The sequence below is a fragment of the Oncorhynchus masou genome, chromosome 7 (genome assembly GCF_036934945.1).
Source record: "Oncorhynchus masou masou isolate Uvic2021 chromosome 7, UVic_Omas_1.1, whole genome shotgun sequence".
NCBI classification, from domain to species: domain Eukaryota; kingdom Metazoa; phylum Chordata; class Actinopteri; order Salmoniformes; family Salmonidae; genus Oncorhynchus; species Oncorhynchus masou.
Window position 1 is genome coordinate 13,909,671 of NC_088218.1, and position 24,619 is coordinate 13,934,289.

A 24,619-nucleotide genomic window follows, 5' to 3' on the forward strand; every position below is an offset into this window, starting at 1 on the left:
TATTTTATTTAACCTTTATTTAACTAGGCAAGTCAGTTAAGAACAAATTCTTATTTTCAATGACGGCCTAGGAACAGTGGGTTAACTGCCTTGTTCATGGGCAGAACGACAGATTTGTGCCTTGTCAGCTCGGGGATTCAAACCTGCAACCTTTCAGTTACTAGCCCAATGCTCTAACCACTAGGCTACCCTGCTGCTGCCCCAATGGGTTAGTATTCCATTTTTTTTCTTCTGTGCCACACACAGACCATCACACAGACACAGACCATCACACACACACACACAGACCATCACACACACACACACAGACCATCACACAGACACAGACCATCACACAGACACAGACCATCACACAGACACAGACCATCACACAGACCATCACACAGACACAGACCATCACACAGACACAGACCATCACACAGACCATCACACACACACACAGACCATCACACACACACACAGACCATCACACACACACACAGACCATCACACACAGACACAGACCATCACACACACACACACAGACCATCACACACACACACACAGACCATCACACACACACACACAGACCATCACACACACACACAGACCATCACACACACACACACAGACCATCACACACACACACACACACACACACACACACACACACACACACAGACCATCACACACACAGACCATCACACACACACACACACACACAGACCATCACACACACACACACAGACCATCACTCACACACACACACACACAGACCATCACACACACACACACACACAGACCACACACACACACACAGACCACACACACACAGACCAACACAGACCATCACACACACACAGACCACACACACCATCACACACACACACACAGACCATCACACACACGACCATCACACACACACACACACACACACACACCATCACACACACACGACCATCACACACACACACACACACACACACACACACACACACACACACACACGACCATCACACACACACACACACACGACCATCACACACACACACACACACGACCATCACACACACACACACACACACACGACCAACACACACACACACACACACGACCATCACACACACACACACACACACGACCATCACACACACACACACACGACCATCACACACACACACACGACCATCACACACACACACACACACGACCATCACACACACACACCACCATCACTCACACGACCATCACACACACCACCATCACACACACACACACGACCATCACACACACACGACCATCACACACACCAGACCATCACACACACACACAGACCATCACACACACACACAGACCATCACACACACACACAGACCATCACACACACACACAGACCATCACACACAGACCATCACACACACAGACCATCACACACACACACACACACAGACCATCACACACACATACCATCACTCACACACAGACCATCACTCACACACACACACACACAGACCATCACTCACACACACACACACACAGACCATCACACACACACACACAGACCATCACACACACACACACACACACACAGACCATCACAGACCATCACACACACACAGACCATCACACACACGACCATCACACACACACACACACACACACACGACCATCACACACACACACACACACACGACCATCACACACACACACACACACGACCATCACACACACACACACACACGACCATCACACAGACACACACACACACACGACCACACACACACACACACGACCATCACACACACACATCACACACACACAGACCACACACACACACACGACCATCACACACACACACGACCATCACACACACCACCATCACACACACACACACGACCATCACACACACACCAGACCATCACACACACACCAGACCATCACACACACACACAGACCATCACACACACACACAGACCATCACACACACACACAGACCATCACACACACACACAGACCATCACACACACACACAGACCATCACACACACACACAGACCATCACACACACACACAGACCATCACACACACACACAGACCATCACACACACACACAGACCATCACACACACACACACACACACACAGACCATCACACACACACACACAGACCATCACACACACACACACAGACCATCACACACACACACAGACCATCACACACACACACACACACACACCCAGACCATCACACACACACCCAGACCATCACACACACACACACACAGACCACGACACACACACACACACACACAGACCATCACACACACACACACACACAGACCATCACTCACACACACACACAGACCATCACTCACACACACACACACACCATACCATCACTCACACACACACACCATCACACACACACAGACCATCACTCACACACACACACACACACACACACAGACCATCACACACACACACACACACACACACACACAGACCATCATCACACACACACACACACACACACACAGACCATCACACACACACACACACACACACACAGACCATCACACACACAGACCATCACAGACCATCACACACACACACAGACCATCACACACACACACACACACGACCATCACACACACACACAGACCATCACTCACACACACACACACACAGACCATCACACACACACACACAGACCATCACAGACCATCACACACACACAAACCATCACACACACACACACACACACACACGACCATCACACACACACACACGACCATCACACACACACACACGACCATCACACACACACACACACGACCATCACACACACACACACACACACACGACCATCACACACACACACACACACGACCCACACACACACACACACACACACACGACCATCACACACACACACACACACGACCATCACACACACACACACACACGACCATCACACACACACACACACGACCACAGACCACACACACACACACACACACCACACACACACACACACACACGACCATCACACACACACACACACACGACCATCACACACACACACACACACACACGACCACACACACACACACACACACACACACACAACCATCACACACACACACACACGACCATCACACACACACACACACACACACACGACCATCACACACACACACACACGACCATCACACACACACACACACACACACACGACCATCACACACACACACTCACACACGACCATCACACACACCACCATCACACACACACACCACCATCACACACACATGACCATCACACACACACGACCATCACACACACACCAGACCATCACACACACACACAGACCATCACACAGACCATCACACACACACACAGACCATCACACACACACACAGACCATCACACACACACACAGACCATCACACACACACACAGACCATCACACACACACACAGACCATCACACACACACACACACCATCACACCACACACACACACACACACAGACCCATCACTCACACACACACACACAGACCATCACATCACACACACACACACACACACACACACATCACACACACACACACACACACACACACACACAGACACACACACACACACACACACACACACACACAACCATCACACACACACACACACACACTACCACAACACACACACACACACACACACGACCATCACACACACACACACACACACACGACCATCACACACACACACACACACACGACCACACACACACACACACACACACGACCATCACACACACACACAGACCATCACACACACACACAGACCATCACACACACACACACACACACACGACCATCACACACACACACAGACCATCACACACACACACAGACCATCACACACACACACAGACCATCACACACACACACAGACCATCACACACACACACAGACCAACACACACACACACACACACACACACACAGACCATCACTCACACACACACACACAGACCATCACACACACACACACACACACACACGACCATCACACACACACACACACACACACACACACACACGACCATCACACACACACACACACACACACACACACCATCACACACACACACACACACGACCATCACACACACACACACACACGACCATCACACACACACACACACACGACCATCACACACACACACACACACACACACACGACCATCACACACACACACCACCATCACACACACACACACACACACACACCATCACACACACACACCACCATCATCACCATCACACACACACACACACACGACCATCACACACTCACACACTCTCACACACGACCATCACACACACCACCATCACACACACATTTACATTACATTTACATTTAAGTCATTTAGCAGACGCTCTTATCCAGAGCGACTTACAAATTGGTGAATTCACCTTCTGACATCCAGTGGAACAGCCACTTTACAATAGTGCATCTAAATCATTAAGGGGGAGGGGGGGGGGGGGTGAGAAGGATTACTTATCCTATCCTAGGTATTCCTTGAAGAGGTGGGGTTTCAGGTGTCTCCGGAAGGTGGTGATTGACTCCGCTGTCCTGGCGTCGTGAGGGAGTTTGTTCCACCATTGGGGGCCAGAGCAGCGAACAGTTTTGACTGGGCTGAGCGGGAACTGTACTTCCTCAGTGGTAGGGAGGCGAGCAGGCCAGAGGTGGATGAACGCAGTGCCCTTGCTTGGGTGTAGGGCCTGATCAGAGCCTGGAGGTACTGCGGTGCCGTTCCCCTCACAGCTCCGTAGGCAAGCACCATGGTCTTGTAGCGGATGCGAGCTTCAACTGGAAGCCAGTGGAGAGAGCGGAGGAGCGGGGTGACGTGAGAGAACTTGGGAAGGTTGAACACCAGACGGGCTGCGGCGTTCTGGATGAGTTGTAGGGGTTTAATGGCACAGGCAGGGAGCCCAGCCAACAGCGAGTTGCAGTAATCCAGACGGGAGATGACAAGTGCCTGGATTAGGACCTGCGCCGCTTCCTGTGTGAGGCAGGGTCGTACTCTGCGGATGTTGTAGAGCATGAACCTACAGGAACGGGCCACCGCCATGATGTTGGTTGAGAACGACAGGGTGTTGTCCAGGATCACGCCAAGGTTCTTAGCGCTCTGGGAGGAGGACACAATGGAGTTGTCAACCGTGATGGCGAGATCATGGAACGGGCAGTCCTTCCCCGGGAGGAAGAGCAGCTCCGTCTTGCCGAGGTTCAGCTTGAGGTGGTGATCCGTCATCCACACTGATATGTCTGCCAGACATGCAGAGATGCGATTCGCCACCTGGTGATCAGAAGGGGAAAGGAGAAGATTAATTGTGTGTCGTCTGCATAGCAATGATAGGAGAGACCATGTGAGGTTATGACAGAGCCAAGTGACTTGGTGTATAGCGAGAATAGGAGAGGGCCTAGAACAGAGCCCTGGGGGACACCAGTGGTGAGAGCGCGTGGCGAGGAGACAGATTCTCGCCACGCCACCTGGTAGGAGCGACCTGTCAGGTAGGACGCAATCCAAGCGTGGGCCGCGCCGGAGATGCCCAACTCGGAGAGGGTGGAGAGGAGGATCTGATGGTTCACAGTATCGAAGGCAGCCGATAGGTCTAGAAGGATGAGAGCAGAGGAGAGAGAGTTAGCTTTAGCAGTGCGGAGCGCCTCCGTGATACAGAGAAGAGCAGTCTCAGTTGAATGACTAGTCTTGAAACCTGACTGATTTGGATCAAGAAGGTCATTCTGAGAGAGATAGCGGGAGAGCTGGCCAAGGACGGCACGTTCAAGAGTTTTGGAGAGAAAAGAAAGAAGAGATACTGGTCTGTAGTTGTTGACATCGGAGGGATCGAGTGTAGGTTTTTTCAGAAGGGGTGCAACTCTCGCTCTCTTGAAGACGGAAGGGACGTAGCCAGCGGTCAGGGATGAGTTGATGAGCGAGGTGAGGTAAGGGAGAAGGTCTCCGGAAATGGTCTGGAGAAGAGAGGAGGGGATAGGGTCAAGCGGGCAGGTTGTTGGGCGGCCGGCCGTCACAAGAAGCGAGATTTCATCTGGAGAGAGAGGGGAGAAAGAGGTCAGAGCACAGGGTAGGGCAGTGTGAGCAGAACCAGCGGTGTCGTTTGACTTAGCAAACGAGGATCGGATGTCGTCGACCTTCTTTTCAAAATGGTTGACGAAGTCATCTGCAGAGAGGGAGGAGGGGGGGAGGGGGAGGAGGATTCAGTAGGGAGGAGAAGGTGGCAAAGAGCTTCCTAGGGTTAGAGGCAGATGCTTGGAATTTAGAGTGGTAGAAAGTGGCTTTAGCAGCAGAGACAGAGGAGGAAAATGTAGAGAGGAGGGAGTGAAAGGATGCCAGGTCCGCAGGGAGGCGAGTTCTCCTCCATTTCCGCTCGGCTGCCCGGAGCTCTGTTCTGTGAGCTCGCAATGAGTCATCGAGCCACGGAGCGGGAGGGGAGGACCGAGCCGGCCTGGAGGATAGGGGACATAGAGAGTCAAAGGATGCAGAAAGGGAAGAGAGGAGGGTTGAGGAGGCAGAATCAGGAGATAGGTTGGAGAAGGTATGAGCAGAGGGAAGAGATGATAGGATGGAAGAGGAGAGAGTAGCGGGGGAGAGAGAGCGAAGGTTGGGACGGCGCGATACCATCCGAGTAGGGGCAGTGTGGGAAGTGTTGGATGAGAGCGAGAGGGAAAAGGATACAAGGTAGTGGTCGGAGACTTGGAGGGGAGTTGCAATGAGGTTAGTGGAAGAACAGCATCTAGTAAAGATGAGGTCGAGCGTATTGCCTGCCTTGTGAGTAGGGGGGAAGGTGAGAGGGTGAGGTCAAAAGAGGAGAGGAGTGGAAAGAAGGAGGCAGAGAGGAATGAGTCAAAGGTAGACGTGGGGAGGTTAAAGTCGCCCAGGACTGTGAGAGGTGAGCCGTCCTCAGGAAAGGAGCTTATCAAGGCATCAAGCTCATTGATGAACTCTCCGAGGGAACCTGGAGGGCGATAAATGATAAGGATGTTAAGCTTGAAAGGGCTGGTAACTGTGATAGCATGGAATTCAAAGGAGGCGATAGACAGATGGGTAAGGGGAGAGAGAGAGAATGACCACTTGGGAGAGATGAGGATCCCGGTGCCACCACCCCGCTGACCAGAAGCTCTCGGGGTGTGCGAGAACACGTGGGCGGACGAAGAGAGAGCAGTAGGAGTAGCAGTGTTATCTGTGGTGATCCATGTTTCCGTCAGTGCCAAGAAGTCGAGGGACTGGAGGGAGGCATAGGCTGAGATGAACTCTGCCTTGTTGGCCGCAGATCGGCAGTTCCAGAGGCTACCGGAGACCTGGAACTCCACGTGGGTCGTGCGCGCTGGGACCACCAGATTAGGGTGGCCGCGGCCACGCGGTGTGGAGCGTTTGTATGGTCTGTGCAGAGAGGAGAGAACAGGGATAGATAGACACATAGTTGACAGGCTACAGAAGAGGCTACGCTAATGCAAAGGAGATTGGAATGACAAGTGGACTACACGTCTCGAATGTTCAGAAAGTTAAGCTTACGTAGCAAGAATCTTATTGACTAAAATGATTGAAATGATACAGTACTGCTGGAGTAGGCTAGCTGGCAGTGGCTGCGTTGTTGACTTTGTAGGCTAGCTGGTAGTGGCTGCGATGTTGACACTACACTAATCAAGTCGTTCACACACACGACCATCACACACACCAGACCATCACACACACACACAGACCATCACACACACACACAGACCATCACACACACACACACACAGACCATCACACACACACGACCATCACACACACACAGACCATCACACACACACACAAGACCATCACACACACACACACGACCATCACACACACACACAGACCATCACACACACACACAGACCATCACACACACACACAAGACCATCACACACACACACACACGACCATCACACACACACACGACCATCACACACACACACGACCATCACACACACACACACACACACAGACCATCACACACACACACACACACACACACACACACACACACAGACCATCACACACACGCACTCTCACACACGGCCATCACTCACACCACCATCTCACACACGACCATCTCACACACGACCATCACTCACACATGACCATCACTCACACACGACCATCACTCACACACGACCATCACTCACACCACCATCACACACACCACCATCACACACACCACCATCACACACACCACCATCACACACACCACCATCACACACACCACCATCACACACACACACACCACCATCACACACACACCACCATCACACACACAGACCATCACACACACACACTCACACCCTCTCACACACGACCATCACTCACACCACCATCTCTCACACCACCATCACACACACACGACCATCACACACACACGACCATCACACACACACGACCATCACACGCACACACACACACGACCATCACACACACACACACACACGACCATCTCGCTCACGCACACACACACACCACCATCACACACACACCACCATCACACACACACCACCATCACACACACACCACCATCACACACACACCACCATCACACACTCTCACACACAAGACCATCACACTCACACACACGCACACACGACCATCACACACACACCACCATCACACACACACCACCATCACACACACACACTCACACTCTCACACAAGACCATCACGCACACGACCATCTCGCACACGACCATCACGCACAAGACCATCACGCACACGACCATCACACGCACACGACCATCACACGCACACGACCATCACACGCACACGACCATCACACACACACACACGCACACACACACACACGACCATCACACACACACACACGCACACACACACACACGACCATCTCACTCACACACGCACACACACACGACCATCTCACTCACACACGCACACACACACGACCATCTCACTCACACACACACATGACCATCTCACTCACACACGCACACACAACGACCATCTCACACGCACACACACACGACCATCTCACTCACACACACACACACACACGACCATCTCACTCGCACACACACACGACCATCTCACACGCACACAGACCATCACACACACACACGACCATCACACACACACGACCATCACACACACACACAGACCATCACACACACACACAAGACCATCACACACATCACACACGACCATCACACACACACACGACCATCACACACACACACGACCATCACACACACCACCATCACACACACACGACCCATCACACACACACACGACCATCACACACACACACACGACCATCACACACACACACAAGACCATCACACACACACACAAGACCATCACACACACACACACAAGACCATCACACACACACACACGACCATCACACACACACACGACCATCACACACACACACACGACCATCATCACACACACACACACACACACAGACCATCACAGACCATCACAGACACACACAGACCATCACACACACGCACTCTCACACTCTCACACACGGCCATCACTCACACCACCATCTCACACACGACCATCTCACACACGACCATCACTCACACATGACCATCACTCACACACGACCATCACTCACACACGACCATCACTCACACCACCATCACTCACACCACCATCACACACACCACCATCACACACACCACCATCACACACACACACACCACCATCACACACACACCACCATCACACACACAGACCATCACACACACACACTCACACCCTCTCACACACGACCATCACTCACACCACCATCTCTCACACCACCATCACACACACGACCATCACACACACACGACCATCACACACACACACGCACACACACACACGACCATCACACACACGCACACACACGACCATCTCGCTCACGCACACACACACACCACCATCACACACACACCACCATCACACACACACCACCATCACACACACACCACCATCACACACTCTCACACACAAGACCATCACACTCACACACTCTCACACACGACCATCACACACACACCACCATCACACACACACCACCATCACACTCACACTCTCACACACGACCATCTCACACAAGACCATCACGCACACGACCATCTCGCACACGACCATCACGCACAAGACCATCACACGCACACGACCATCACACGCACACGACCATCACACGCACACGACCATCACACGCACACGACCATCACACGCACACGACCATCACACGCACACGCACACGACCATCTCACTCGCACACGCACACGACCATCTCACACGCACACGACCATCTCACTCGCACACGACCATCTCACTCGCACACGACCATCTCACTCGCACACGACCATCTCACTCGCACACGACCATCTCACACGCACACGACCATCTCACACGCACACGACCATCTCACACGCACACGACCATCTCACTCGCACACGACCATCTCACTCGCACACGACCATCTCACTCGCACACGACCATCTCACTCGCACACGACCATCTCACACGCACACGACCATCACACACGCACACGACCATCTCACACGCACACACACCATCTCACACGCACACGACCATCTCACAAGCACACGACCATCTCACACGCACACGACCATCTCACACGCACACGACCATCTCACACGCACACGACCATCTCACACGCACACGACCATCTCACACGCACACGACCATCTCACACGCACACACACCATCTCACACGCACACGACCATCTCACACGCACACGACCATCTCACACGCACACGACCATCTCACACGCACACGACCATCTCACACGCACACAGACCATCATCACACACACAGACCATCACACACACACACACACGACCATCTCACACGCACACGACCATCTCACTCGCACACGACCATCTCACTCGCACACGACCATCTCACTCGCACACGACCATCTCACACACTCACACACGCACACACACACGACCATCTCACACACACGCACACGACCACACACCATCTCACACACTCACACACGCACACGACCATCACGCACACGACCACACACACCATCTCACTCTCACACACGCACACGACCATCTCACACGCACACGACCATCTCACATTACACGACCATCTCACACGCACACGACCATCTCACTCGCACACGACCATCTCACTCGCACACGACCATCTCACTCGCACACGACCATCTCACTCGCACACGACCATCTCACTCGCACACGACCATCTCACTCACTCACACACGCACACGCACACGACCATCTCACTCACACGCACACGCACACGACCATCTCACTCACTCACACACGCACACGACCATCACGCACACGCACACGACCATCTCACTCGCACACGCACACGACCATCTCACTCACACACGCACACGCACACGACCATCTCACACACCACCATCACACACGCACACGCACACGACCATCACGCACACGCACACGACCATCTCACTCACTCACACACGCACACGACCATCTCACTCACACACGCACACGCACACGACCATCTCACTCACACACGCACACGCACACGACCATCTCACTCACACACGCACACGCACACGACCATCTCACTCACACACGCACACGCACACGACCATCTCACTCACACACGCACACGACCATCTCACTCACTCACACACGCACACGACCATCTCACTCACTCACACACGCACACGACCATCTCACACACACACGCACACGCACACGACCATCTCACACACACATCTCACACGACCACTCATCACACGACCATCTCACACACGCACACGACCATCTCACACGCACACGACCATCGCACACGCACACGACCATCGCACACGCACACGACCATCTCACACGCACACGCACACGGCCATCTCACACGCACACGCACACGGCCATCTCACACGCACACGCACACGACCATCACACACGACCACACGCACACGACCATCACACACGCACACGCACACGACCATCTCACACACACGACCATCACACACACGACCATCACACACACACACACGCACACACACACGACCACCATCACACCACACGCACACACACACACGACCATCTCACACACACACGACCATCACACACACGACCATCTCACACACCACACGCACACCACACACGACCATCTCACACACACACGACCATCACACACACACGACCATCTCACACACACACACGCACACACACACGCACACACACACGACCATCTCACACACACACACGCACACACACACGACCATCTCACACACACACACACACACGACCATCACACACACACGACCATCTCACACACACACACACACACGACCATCACACACACACAACCATCACACACACACATGACCATCACACACACACACAGACCATCACACACACACACACAGACCATCACACACACACACACACAGACCATCACACACACACACACGACCATCACTCACACCACCATCTCACACACGACCGTCACTCACACACGACCATCACTCACACACCACCATCACACACACCACCATCACACACACCACCACCATCACACACACAGACCATCACTCACACACAGACCATCACTCACACACACACACACACACACACACGACCATCTCACACACACACACACACACACACACGACCATCTCACACACACACACACACACACACCACCATCACACACACACCACCATTACACACACACCACCATCACACACACACCACCATCACACACACACAGACCATCACTCTCACACACAGACCATCTCACACAAGACCATCACACACACGACCATCACACACACACGACCATCACACACACACACGACCATCACACACACACACCACACACACACACCATCACACACACACGACCATCACACACACACACGACCATCACACACACACACGACCATCACACACGACCATCACACACACACACACACACACACACACACACACGACCATCTCACACACACACGCACACACACACACACGACCATCACACACACACACACATCACACACACACACACGACCATCTCACTCACACACGACCATCACACACACGCACCATCCATCTCACACACGCACACACACACGACCATCTCACTCACACACGACCATCTCACACACACGACCATCTCACTCACACACGCACACACACACGACCACACACACACCACCATCACACACACACACCACCATCACACACACATGACCATCACACACACACAACCATCACACACACACATGACCATCACACACACACACAGACCATCACCATCACACACACAGACCATCACACACACAGACCACACAGACCATCACACACCATCACACACGACCATCACTCACACCACCATCTCACACACGACCGTCACTCACACACGACCATCACTCACACACCACCATCACACACACCACCATCACACACACCACCACCATCACACACACAGACCATCACTCACACACAGACCATCACTCACACACACACACACACACACACACACACACACACACACACACACGACCATCTCACACACACACACACACACACGACCATCACATCACACACACACCATCACACACACACCACCATCTCACACACACACCACCACACACACACACCACCATCACACACACACAGACCATCACACACACACACAGACCATCTCACACAAGACCACGCACACACACACGACCATCACACACACACACACCACCATCACACACACACACCACCATCACACACACACACACACACCATCACACACACACCACCATCTCACACACACACGCACACGCACACGACCATCTCACACACACACGACCATCTCATCACACACGACCATCACACACACACACACACGCACACGACACACACACACGACCATCACACACACACACGCACACACACACACACGACCATCTCACACACACACTCACACACACACACGACCATCTCACACACACACGCACACACACACACACGACCATCTCACACACACACGCACACACACACGACCATCTCACTCACACACGCACACACACACGACCATCTCACTCACACACGCACACACACACGACCATCTCACTCACACACGCACACACACACGACCATCTCACTCACACACGCACACACACACGACCATCTCACTCACACACGACCATCTCACACACACACACGACCATCTCACACACACGCACACACAACGACCATCTCACTCACACACACACACACACACACGACCATCTCACTCACACACGCACACACACACGACCATCTCACTCTCGCACACACACACACGACCATCTCACACGCACACGCACACGACCATCTCACTCGCACACGCACACGACCATCTCACACGCACACGCACACGACCATCTCACTCACTCGCACACGCACACGACCATCTCACTCACTCGCACACGCACACGACCATCTCACTCACTCGCACACGCACACGACCATCTCACTCACTCGCACACGCACACGACCATCTCACTCACTCGCACACGCACACGACCATCTCACTCACTCGCACACGCACACGACCATCTCACTCACACACACACACGCACACGACCATCTCACTCACACACGCACACGACCATCTCACTCACACACACACGCACACGACCATCTCACACACACACACGCACACGCACACGACCATCTCACACACACGCACACGCACACGACCATCTCACTCACTCAAACACGCACACGACCATCTCACTCACACACACACGCACACGACCATCTCACTCACACACGCACACGCACACGACCATCTCACGCACACGCACACGACCATCACACGCACACGACCATCGCACACGCACACAACCATCACACACGCACACGCACACGACCATCTCACACGCACACGACCATCTCACACGCACACGCACACGACCATCTCAGACGCACACGGCCATCTCACACGCACACGCACACGACCATCACACACACACACGACCATCACACACGCACACGCACACGACCATCACACACGCACACGCACACGACCATCACACACGCACACGACCATCACACACGCACACGCACACGACCATCACACACGCACACGACCATCACACACGACCATCGCACACGACCATCACACACACACACACGCACACACACACGACCATCTCACACACACACGCACACACACACGACCATCTCACACACACACGCACACACACACGACCATCTCACACACACACGCACACACACACGACCATCTCACACACACACGCACACACACACGACCATCTCACACACACACACGCACACACACACACGACCATCTCACACACACACACACGCACACACACACGACCATCTCACACACACACACACACACACACACGACCATCTCACACACACACACGCACACACACACGACCATCACACACACACGCACACACACACGACCATCTCACACACACGCACACACACACGACCATCTCACGCACACACACACGACCATCTCACACACACACACGCACACACACACGACCATCTCACACACACACGCGCACACACACACGACCATCTCACACACACGCGCACACACACACGACCATCTCACACACACACACACACACGCACACACGCACACACACCATCTCTCACACACACACGCACACACACACGACCATCACACACACACGCACACACACACGACCATCTCACACACACGCACACACACACGCACACACACGCACACACACACGACCATCTCACGCACACACACACGACCATCTCACACACACACACGCACACACACACGACCATCTCACACACACACGCGCACACACACACGACCATCTCACACACACACGCGCACACACACACGACCATCTCACACACACACACGCACGACCATCTCACTCACACACACGCACACGCACACGACCATCTCACTCACGCACACGACCATCTCACTCACGCACACGACCATCTCACTCACGCACACGACCATCTCACTCACGCACACGACCATCTCACTCACACACGCACACGACCATCTCACACGCACGACCATCACACACGCACACGACCATCTCACACGCACACGACCATCTCACACGCACACGACCATCTCACACGCACACGCCCATCGCACACGCACACGACCATCACACACGCACACGCACACGACCATCACACACGCACACGCACACAACCATCACACACGCACACGCACACGACCATCACACACGCACACGACCATCACACACGCACACGCACACGACCATCACACACACGCACACGCACACACACGACCATCTCACTCACACACGCACACGCACACGACCATCTCACACACACGCACACGCACACGACCATCTCACTCACACACGCACACGACCATCTCACACACACACGCACACGACCATCTCACTCACACACGCACACGACCATCTCACTCACACACGCACACGACCATCTCACTCACACACGCACACGACCATCTCACTCACACACGCACACGCACACGACCATCTCACACGCACACGACCATCTCACACGCACGACCATCGCACACGACCATCTCACACGCACACGACCATCACACACGCACACGACCATCTCACACGCACACGACCATCTCACACGCACACGACCATCTCACACGCACACGACCATCTCACACGCACACGCACACGACCATCTCTCACGCACACGACCATCGCACACGCACACGACCATCTCACACGCACACGCACACGACCATCTCACACGCACACGCACACGACCATCACACACGCACACGCACACAACCATCGCACACGCACACGACCATCACACACGCACACGACCATCACACACGCACACGCACACGACCATCACACACACGCACACGCACACGACCATCTCACTCACACACGCACACGCACACGACCATCTCACACACACGCACACGCACACGACCATCTCACTCACACACGCACACGACCATCCATCACACACACACACACGCACACGACCATCTCACTCACACACACGCACACGACCATCTCACTCACACACGCACATGACCATCTCATCACACACGCACACGACCATCTCACTCACACACGCACACGACCATCTCACGCACACGACCATCTCACACGCACACGACCATCTCACACGCACACGACCATCTCACACGCACACGACCATCTCACACGCACACGACCATCTCACACGCACACGACCATCTCACACGCACACGACCATCTCACACGCACACGACCATCTCACACGCACACGACCATCACACACACGCACACGACCATCTCACACGCACACGACCATCTCGCACACGCACACGCACACGACCATCGCACACCTCACACGCACACGCACACGACCATCACACACGCACACGCACACGACCATCTCACACGCACATGCACATCTCACACGCACACGACCATCACACACGCACACGACCATCACACACGCACACGACCATCTCACACGCACACGCACACGACCATCTCACACGCACACGACCATCACACACGCACACGACCATCTCACACGCACATGCACATCTCACACGCACACGACCATCTCACACGCACACGCACACGACCATCACACACGTACACGACCATCACACACGCACACGACCATCACACACGCACACGACCATCACACACGCACACGCACACAACCATCACACACACGCACACGCACACGACCATCACACACACACACACGCACACGACCATCACACGCACACAACCAACACACACACACACACGCACACGACCATCTCACACACACACACGCACACGACCATCACACACACACGACCATCACACACACACGACCATCACACGACCAACACACACACACGACCATCACACGACCATCACACTCACACCACACACAGACCATCACACGACCATCACATGCACACACCACACACAGACCATCACATGCCCATTATTTTGGTTACCATGGCGAGAAGAAGATATCTGAGTGACTTTGAAAGCGGTGTCTCAAAGGAACATAAGGGGTTTGAAGGGTGGGTGTGTGTCTGTCACCAAATCTCAACCCAATCGAAAACGTATGTAGGGCAGGACGATTTATATTGAATGAATTTGATTAATTCAAATGTATGTTTTCGCAGGATATTCCAAATGCCTGTATCGCAAGAATCAAGTTTTTATTTGAGTTTTTATGAGCGTTTTATGTCTGCTTGTTCTCGTGTATTTTTGGTCTTGTCTCCTTCGCTCCTCTGTGCTGTGTTCACCTTCCTATTTACACCAGAGATCAACAAAGATGAGCTCACTACCTCCTCTGATAAGCGGTTACAACTCGCAATTTCGTTTTGAGGCTTAGTCCAACAGAATCTGTTATGTGGAAACCGAAAACGCATTGAGACATTATTTTACTGTAATAGAGAAGTTAACCTGTCTCAACTCCTCAAATTGCGTACACTATTTAAACAAGAGTATCGATGAACATTGATTCTGGAAAATGGTCAGTTTGGTACCATGTTCCGCTTGCAGCATTTTATTCAAAGACCGTTATACATGCTGTCTAGTCTGTTTTATAAATGTGCAATAAGCATAAAGCACAATTACACAAGGAATTGGCAGCTCGTTCTCATAGCTGTCTAGTCTGTTTTATAAATGTGCAATAAGCATAAAGCACAATTACACAAGGAATTGGCAGCTCGTTCTCATAGCTGTTTAGTCTGTTTTATAAATGTGCAATAAGCATAAAGCACAATTACATAAGGAATTGGCAGCTCGTTCTTATTCTGAGAAATAAGATAGGCCACTTGATTTCAACATCTGAACAAAGTGGACAGGCTAGCATGCTGTTCAAACAGTTGGAGATGGACAGAAGAGTGTTTTATAACAATTCAACTGTTCTACCTTGTTGGCTAGCAAATAAACTCAGCAAAAAAGAAACATACCTTTTTCAGGACCCTGTCTTTCAAAGATAATTCGTAAAAATCCAAATAACTTCACACATCTTCATTGTAAAGGGTTTAAACACTGTTTCTCGTGCTTGTTCACTGAACCATTAACAATTAATGAACATGCACCTGTGGAACGGTCGTTAAGACCCTAGCAGCCTACAGACGGTAGGCAATTAAGGTCACAGTTATGAAAACTTAGGACACTAAAGAGGCCTTTCTACTGATTCTGAAAAACACCAAAAGAAAGATGCCCAGGGTCCCTGCTCATCTGTGTGAATGTGCCTAAGGCATGCTGCAAGGAGGCATGAGGACTGCAGATGTGGCCCGGGCAATAAATTGCAATGTCTGTACAATGAGACGCCTAAGACAGCGCTTCAGGGAGAAAGGGCAGACAGCTGATCATCCTCGCAGTGGCAGACCATGTGTAACAACACCTGCACAGGATCGGTACATCCGAACATCACACCTGCGGGACAGGTGCAGGATGCCTTTCCTGTGTTGGTCCTCATGAGAGCCAGTTTCATCGTAGCGCTTTATGGTTTTTGCAACTGCACTTGAATAAACTTTCAAATTCTTGAAATGTTCCGCAGTGACTAACCTTCATGTCTTGAAGTAATGATGGACTGTCATTTCTCTTTGCTTATTTGAGCTGTTCTTGCCATAATATGGACTTGGTCTTTACCCAAATAGGGCTGTCTTCTGTATACCACCCCTAACTTGTCACAACACAACTGATTTGCTAAAAAGCAATAAGAAGGAAAGAAATTCCATAAATTAACTTTTATCAAGGCACACCTGTTAATTGAAATGCATTCCAGGTGACTACCTCATGAAGCTGGTTGAGAGAATGCCAATAATGTGCAAAGCTGTCATCAAGGCAATGGGTGGTTACTTTGCAGAAACTTAAATGTAAAATATATTTTGATTTAACACTTTTTTTGGTTACTACATGATTTTATGTTATTTCATAGTTTTCATGTCTTCACTATTATTCTACAATGTAGAAAATAGTAAAAAATAAAGACATCCTTGAATGAGTAGGTGTGTCCAAACTTTTGACTGGTACTGTAAGTCTTCAGACCCTTTACTCAGTACTTTGTTGAAGCACCTTTGGCAGAGATTACAGCATCGCGTCTTCTTAGATATGACGCTAGAAGCTTGGCGCAAACCATTCAGAGACTTGTCCCGAAGCCACTCTTGTGTTGTCTTGGCTGTGTGCTTAGGGTCATTGTCCTGTTGGAAGGTGAGCCTTCACCCCAGTTTGGTTTGAGGTCATGAATGCTCTGGAGCAGGTTTTCATCAAGGATCTCTCTGTATTTTGCTCCATTCATCTTTGCCTCAATCCTGACTTGTTTCCCAGTTCCTGCCGCTAAAAAACGTCCCCACAGCATGATGATGCTGCCACCACCATGCTTCCCCATAGGGATGGTGCCAGGTTTCCTCCAGATGACGCTTGGCATTCAGGCCAAATGTTCACTCTTGGTTTCATCAGACCAGAGAATATTGTTCTCATGGTCTGAGAGTCCTTTAAGTGCCTTTTGGCCAACTCCAGATGGTTGTCCTTCTGGAAGGTACTCCCATCTCCACAGAGGAACTCTGCCAGAGTGACCATCGGGTTCTTGGTCACTTCCTGACCAAGGTCCTTCTCCCCCGATTGCTCAGTTTGGCCGGGTGGCCAGCTCTAGGAAGAGTCTTGGTGGTTCCAAACTTCTTCCATTTAAGTAAAATGGAGGCCGCTGTGTTCTTGGGGACCTTCAATGCTACAGAAATGTTATGGTACCCTTTCCCAGATCTGTGCCTTAACACAATCCTGCCTCGGAGCTCTACGGACAATTCCTTCGACCTCATGGCTTGGTTTTTGCTCTGCCATGCACTGTTAGCTGTGGGACCTTATATCAATTGAATTTACCACAGGTGGACTCCAATCAAGTTGTAGAAACATCTCAATGATGATCAATGGAAAGAAACAAGATGCATCTGAGCTAAATTTCGAGTCTCATAGCAAATGAATTTATGTTAATAAGATATTTCTGTTTTTTATTCCAACCTGTTTTAGAATAAGGCTGTAACTTAACAACGTGGAAAAAGTTGAGGGGTCGAAATACTTTCCAAAGGCACTGTATGAGACCTGTGTTAATTTAATGCCTGCCACAAGAAGTTAGTCATTATTAGTGAATGTGCGTTATGCTTAGTTTTGGTTAAAAAAAATATCAAAAATTACATCTTACTAGACAGACTTGAACACCAGATCACTGATTATTGCAAAAAAAAATGCGGGTTTTGATAAAATAATTAAGTGATTAGTGGGTCTTGGTTGTGGAAGGCTTATAGTTACATAGGTATAATTTCACTAACCCTGAATTAATTAGATTATTACTGACTGTTTGAAGTGCAGTGTATTTGACTGTTTAATTGTACAAAAAAAATTTGAGAATATAGATTTAAAAAATCAAGCTATATATTGTTACTCAGCCCATGAGTTTGAAAATATTGTAGGCCATATCGCCCATCCCTACACTTATCGGAGATTCTGGACCGGTGTCTGAGACAGTGTTTTTCTACCACCATCAACAACACCAAATGATGGAATGTCTCATGGAAGAATGGTGTCACATCCCTCTAATAGAGTTCCAGACACTTGTAGAATCTATGCCAAGGCGCATTGAAGCTGTTTTTGCACATCGTGGTGGCCCAACGCCATATTCAGACACTCTGTTGATGTGTCCTTTTATTTTGCTCATGTTCAGTCATCTCCATCTCTCTGATAGAGATCTCCAGGTCTGATCTTAAGGACAGGGCTCTACTGGCAGCGTGCAGGATCACCTTATCTTCCAGCCCTGACAGACGTCACACAGATGTGGGCGGAGGTCCGATGACAAGTCGTTCTAAAAACTCTTGAAGTTACTATGGCAACAGACCTAACGGCTATGGTAGATAGCTTGAAGCACTTGGTATCAGCTTAGCCCTCCTCTCCTGGTCCTCAACAACCCAGACCTGAAATGACTACATGCTCTGACATGCCCAGAGCTCAGGGAGAGTTTGTTCTACAGATTTCTATGGCTTTTGACAGTTGTAACTTCTAGTTGGAATGTAGTTAGTCATATCCCTTCAATCCCTCATGTTGCCCAGCAACAGCCCCAAAACATCACTGCTCTAGAGGAGATCTGCATGGAGGAATGGGCCAAAATACCAGCAACAGTGTGTGAAAACCTTGTGAAGACTTACAGAAAACGTTTGACCTCTGTCATTGCCAACAAAGGGTATATAACAAAGTATTGAGAAACTTTTGTTATTGATCCTCATCTTGTCTGTCATAGTTGAAGTGTACCTATGATGAAAATTACAGGCCTCATCTTTTTAAGTGGGAGAACTTGCACAATTGGTGGCTGACTAAATACTTTTTTGCCCCAGTGTATATGCTGAGTACGACATCTGCACCAAGGGAATGCTGAAGTGTCTAGTCATTAACTCTGTTTTTAAAGAGCAGATTATGGACAGAATTTTGCCTTTTTAAAACAAGTATTTTTGTGTACAAGAATGAAACCATTACAACACACTTATTTACCAATACGTACGTATTCACATTTTAATATAACACGTTTTTGAAACAATGTATTTATTTTCTGTTACTTGTCAATTTACACAACGTCTTCAGGAAGTACCGTCATCTGTCCTGCGTGTGGTAGTGATCATGTGGTCCAGCTGGCTGGCCAATCAGCTCCCTCCACCAGTACGCCCGTCCATGGTTCCTCATGCCAAGACGGGACTGACCGACACTTTACCTTCAACCACAGAGATACACCTCTACCCAGTCACCCTGGCAACAAGGTTTGAGATTTGATAGTCTTTATGATGTATTTAAATATGTTGTTGTATGATGAACATGTTTTTAATGTCTAGGGCAGTGGTTCCAAAACTTTTTATAGTCCCGTACTACTTCAAACATTCAACCTCCAGCTGCGTACACCCTCTAGCACCAGGGTCAGCGCACTCTCAAATATATATATTTTTGCAATCATTGTAAGCCTGCCACACACACACTATACGATACATTTATAAAACATAAGAATGAGTGAGTTTTAGTCACAACCCGGCTCATGGGACGTGAAAAGAGCTCTTATAGGACCAGGATGATGATGATGATGATAATAAAAAATAATTTTGCTCTTTATTTAACCATCTTACATAAAACCTTATTTGTTTCTTGAAAATGGTGAAGAACTCGCCACAGGTTAATGAGAAGGGTGTGCTTGACAGGATACACACAACTCTGCTATGTTGGGTTGTATTGGAGAGAGTCTGTCTTAAATCATTTTCCACACAGCCTGTGCCTGTATTTGTTTTCATGTTTGTGAAGGCTGAGAATCCACTCTCACATAGGTACTTCGTTGCATCAGTGTCTTAAGGCAGGATACTCTGAGTGCAGCCCAATCCAGAAATCTGGAAGTAACTTCTGATTAAAATGATATTTTCACAGAACCGCTTGTTGCAATTTTGACGATGCTCTCTCGTTCAGATATCGGTAAGTGGACTGGAGGCAGGACATGAAAAGGATAGTGAATCCAGTTGTTTGTGTCGTCCGTTTGGGAAAGTACCTGCATAATTGCGCACCCAACTCGCTTAGGTGCTTCGCTGTATCAAATTTGACATTGTCCGTAAGCTTGAGTTCATTTGCACACAAAAAAATCATACAATGATGGAAAGACCTGTGTGTTGTCCTTGTTAATGCAGACAGAGAAGAGCTCCAACTTCTAAATCATAGCCACAATTCTGTCCCGCACATTGAGTATAGTTGCGGAGAGTCCCTGTAATCCCAGATTCAGATCATTCAGGCAAGAAAAAACATCCCCCAGATAGGCCAGTCGTGTGAGAAACACGTCATCATGCAAAAGCAGTCAGACAAGTGAAAATGATGGTCAGTAAAGAACTTTAAGCTCGTCTCTCAATAAAAAAAACTGTGTCAATACTTTGCCCCTTGATAACCAGCACACTTCTGTATGTTGTAGAAGCGGTACAAGGTCACTGCCCATATCATTGCATAATGCAGAAAATACACGAGAGTTCGGGGGCCTTGCTTTAACAAAGGTAACCATTTTCACTGTAGTGTCCAAAATGTCTTTCAAGCTGTCAGGCATTCCTTTGGCAGCAAGAGCCTCTCGGTGGATGCTGCAGTGACCCAAGTGGTGTTGGGAGTAACTGCTTGCATGTGCGTTACCACTCCACTATGTCTCCCTGTCATGGCTTTTGCGCCATCAGTACAGATACCAACACATCTTGACCACCAAAGTCCATTTGATGTCACAAAGCTGTTCAGTAGCTTAAAAAAAATATCCTATCCTGTTGTCCTGGTTTCCAGTGGTTTGCAGAAGAGGATGTCTTCCTTAATTGACCCCCCATAAACGTAACAGGTCGGAGGAGCTGTGCCAGGTCTGCCACGTCTGTTGACTCATCCAGCTGTAACGCATATAATTCACTGGCTTGTCTGCGAAGCAGTAATTGTTTCAAAACATCTCCTGCCATGTCACTGATGCGTTGTGTTGTTTATTAATGCATTGTCTGTATAGTTTTTTTGGTGGCCTTTCCCCCAGCATTGTCCCAGCAATATCCGTTGCAGCAGGAAGAAT

The 24,619-nt window shown here is 50.5% G+C and overlaps 1 protein-coding gene across 2 annotated transcripts in view; it reads left to right on the forward strand.

The window, feature by feature from the left end:
- LOC135543320 (serine/threonine-protein kinase 11-interacting protein-like) overlaps nucleotides 1-24,619 on the forward strand; it is a 62,134-nt gene that overhangs the window by 12,855 nt on the left and 24,660 nt on the right. For both annotated transcript variants that reach the window (XM_064970499.1, XM_064970498.1), the window contains one exon: nucleotides 22,651-22,823. In XM_064970499.1, the coding sequence (XP_064826571.1) occupies nucleotides 22,651-22,823 (173 nt within the window). The remainder of the gene's footprint in view (nucleotides 1-22,650; nucleotides 22,824-24,619) is intronic.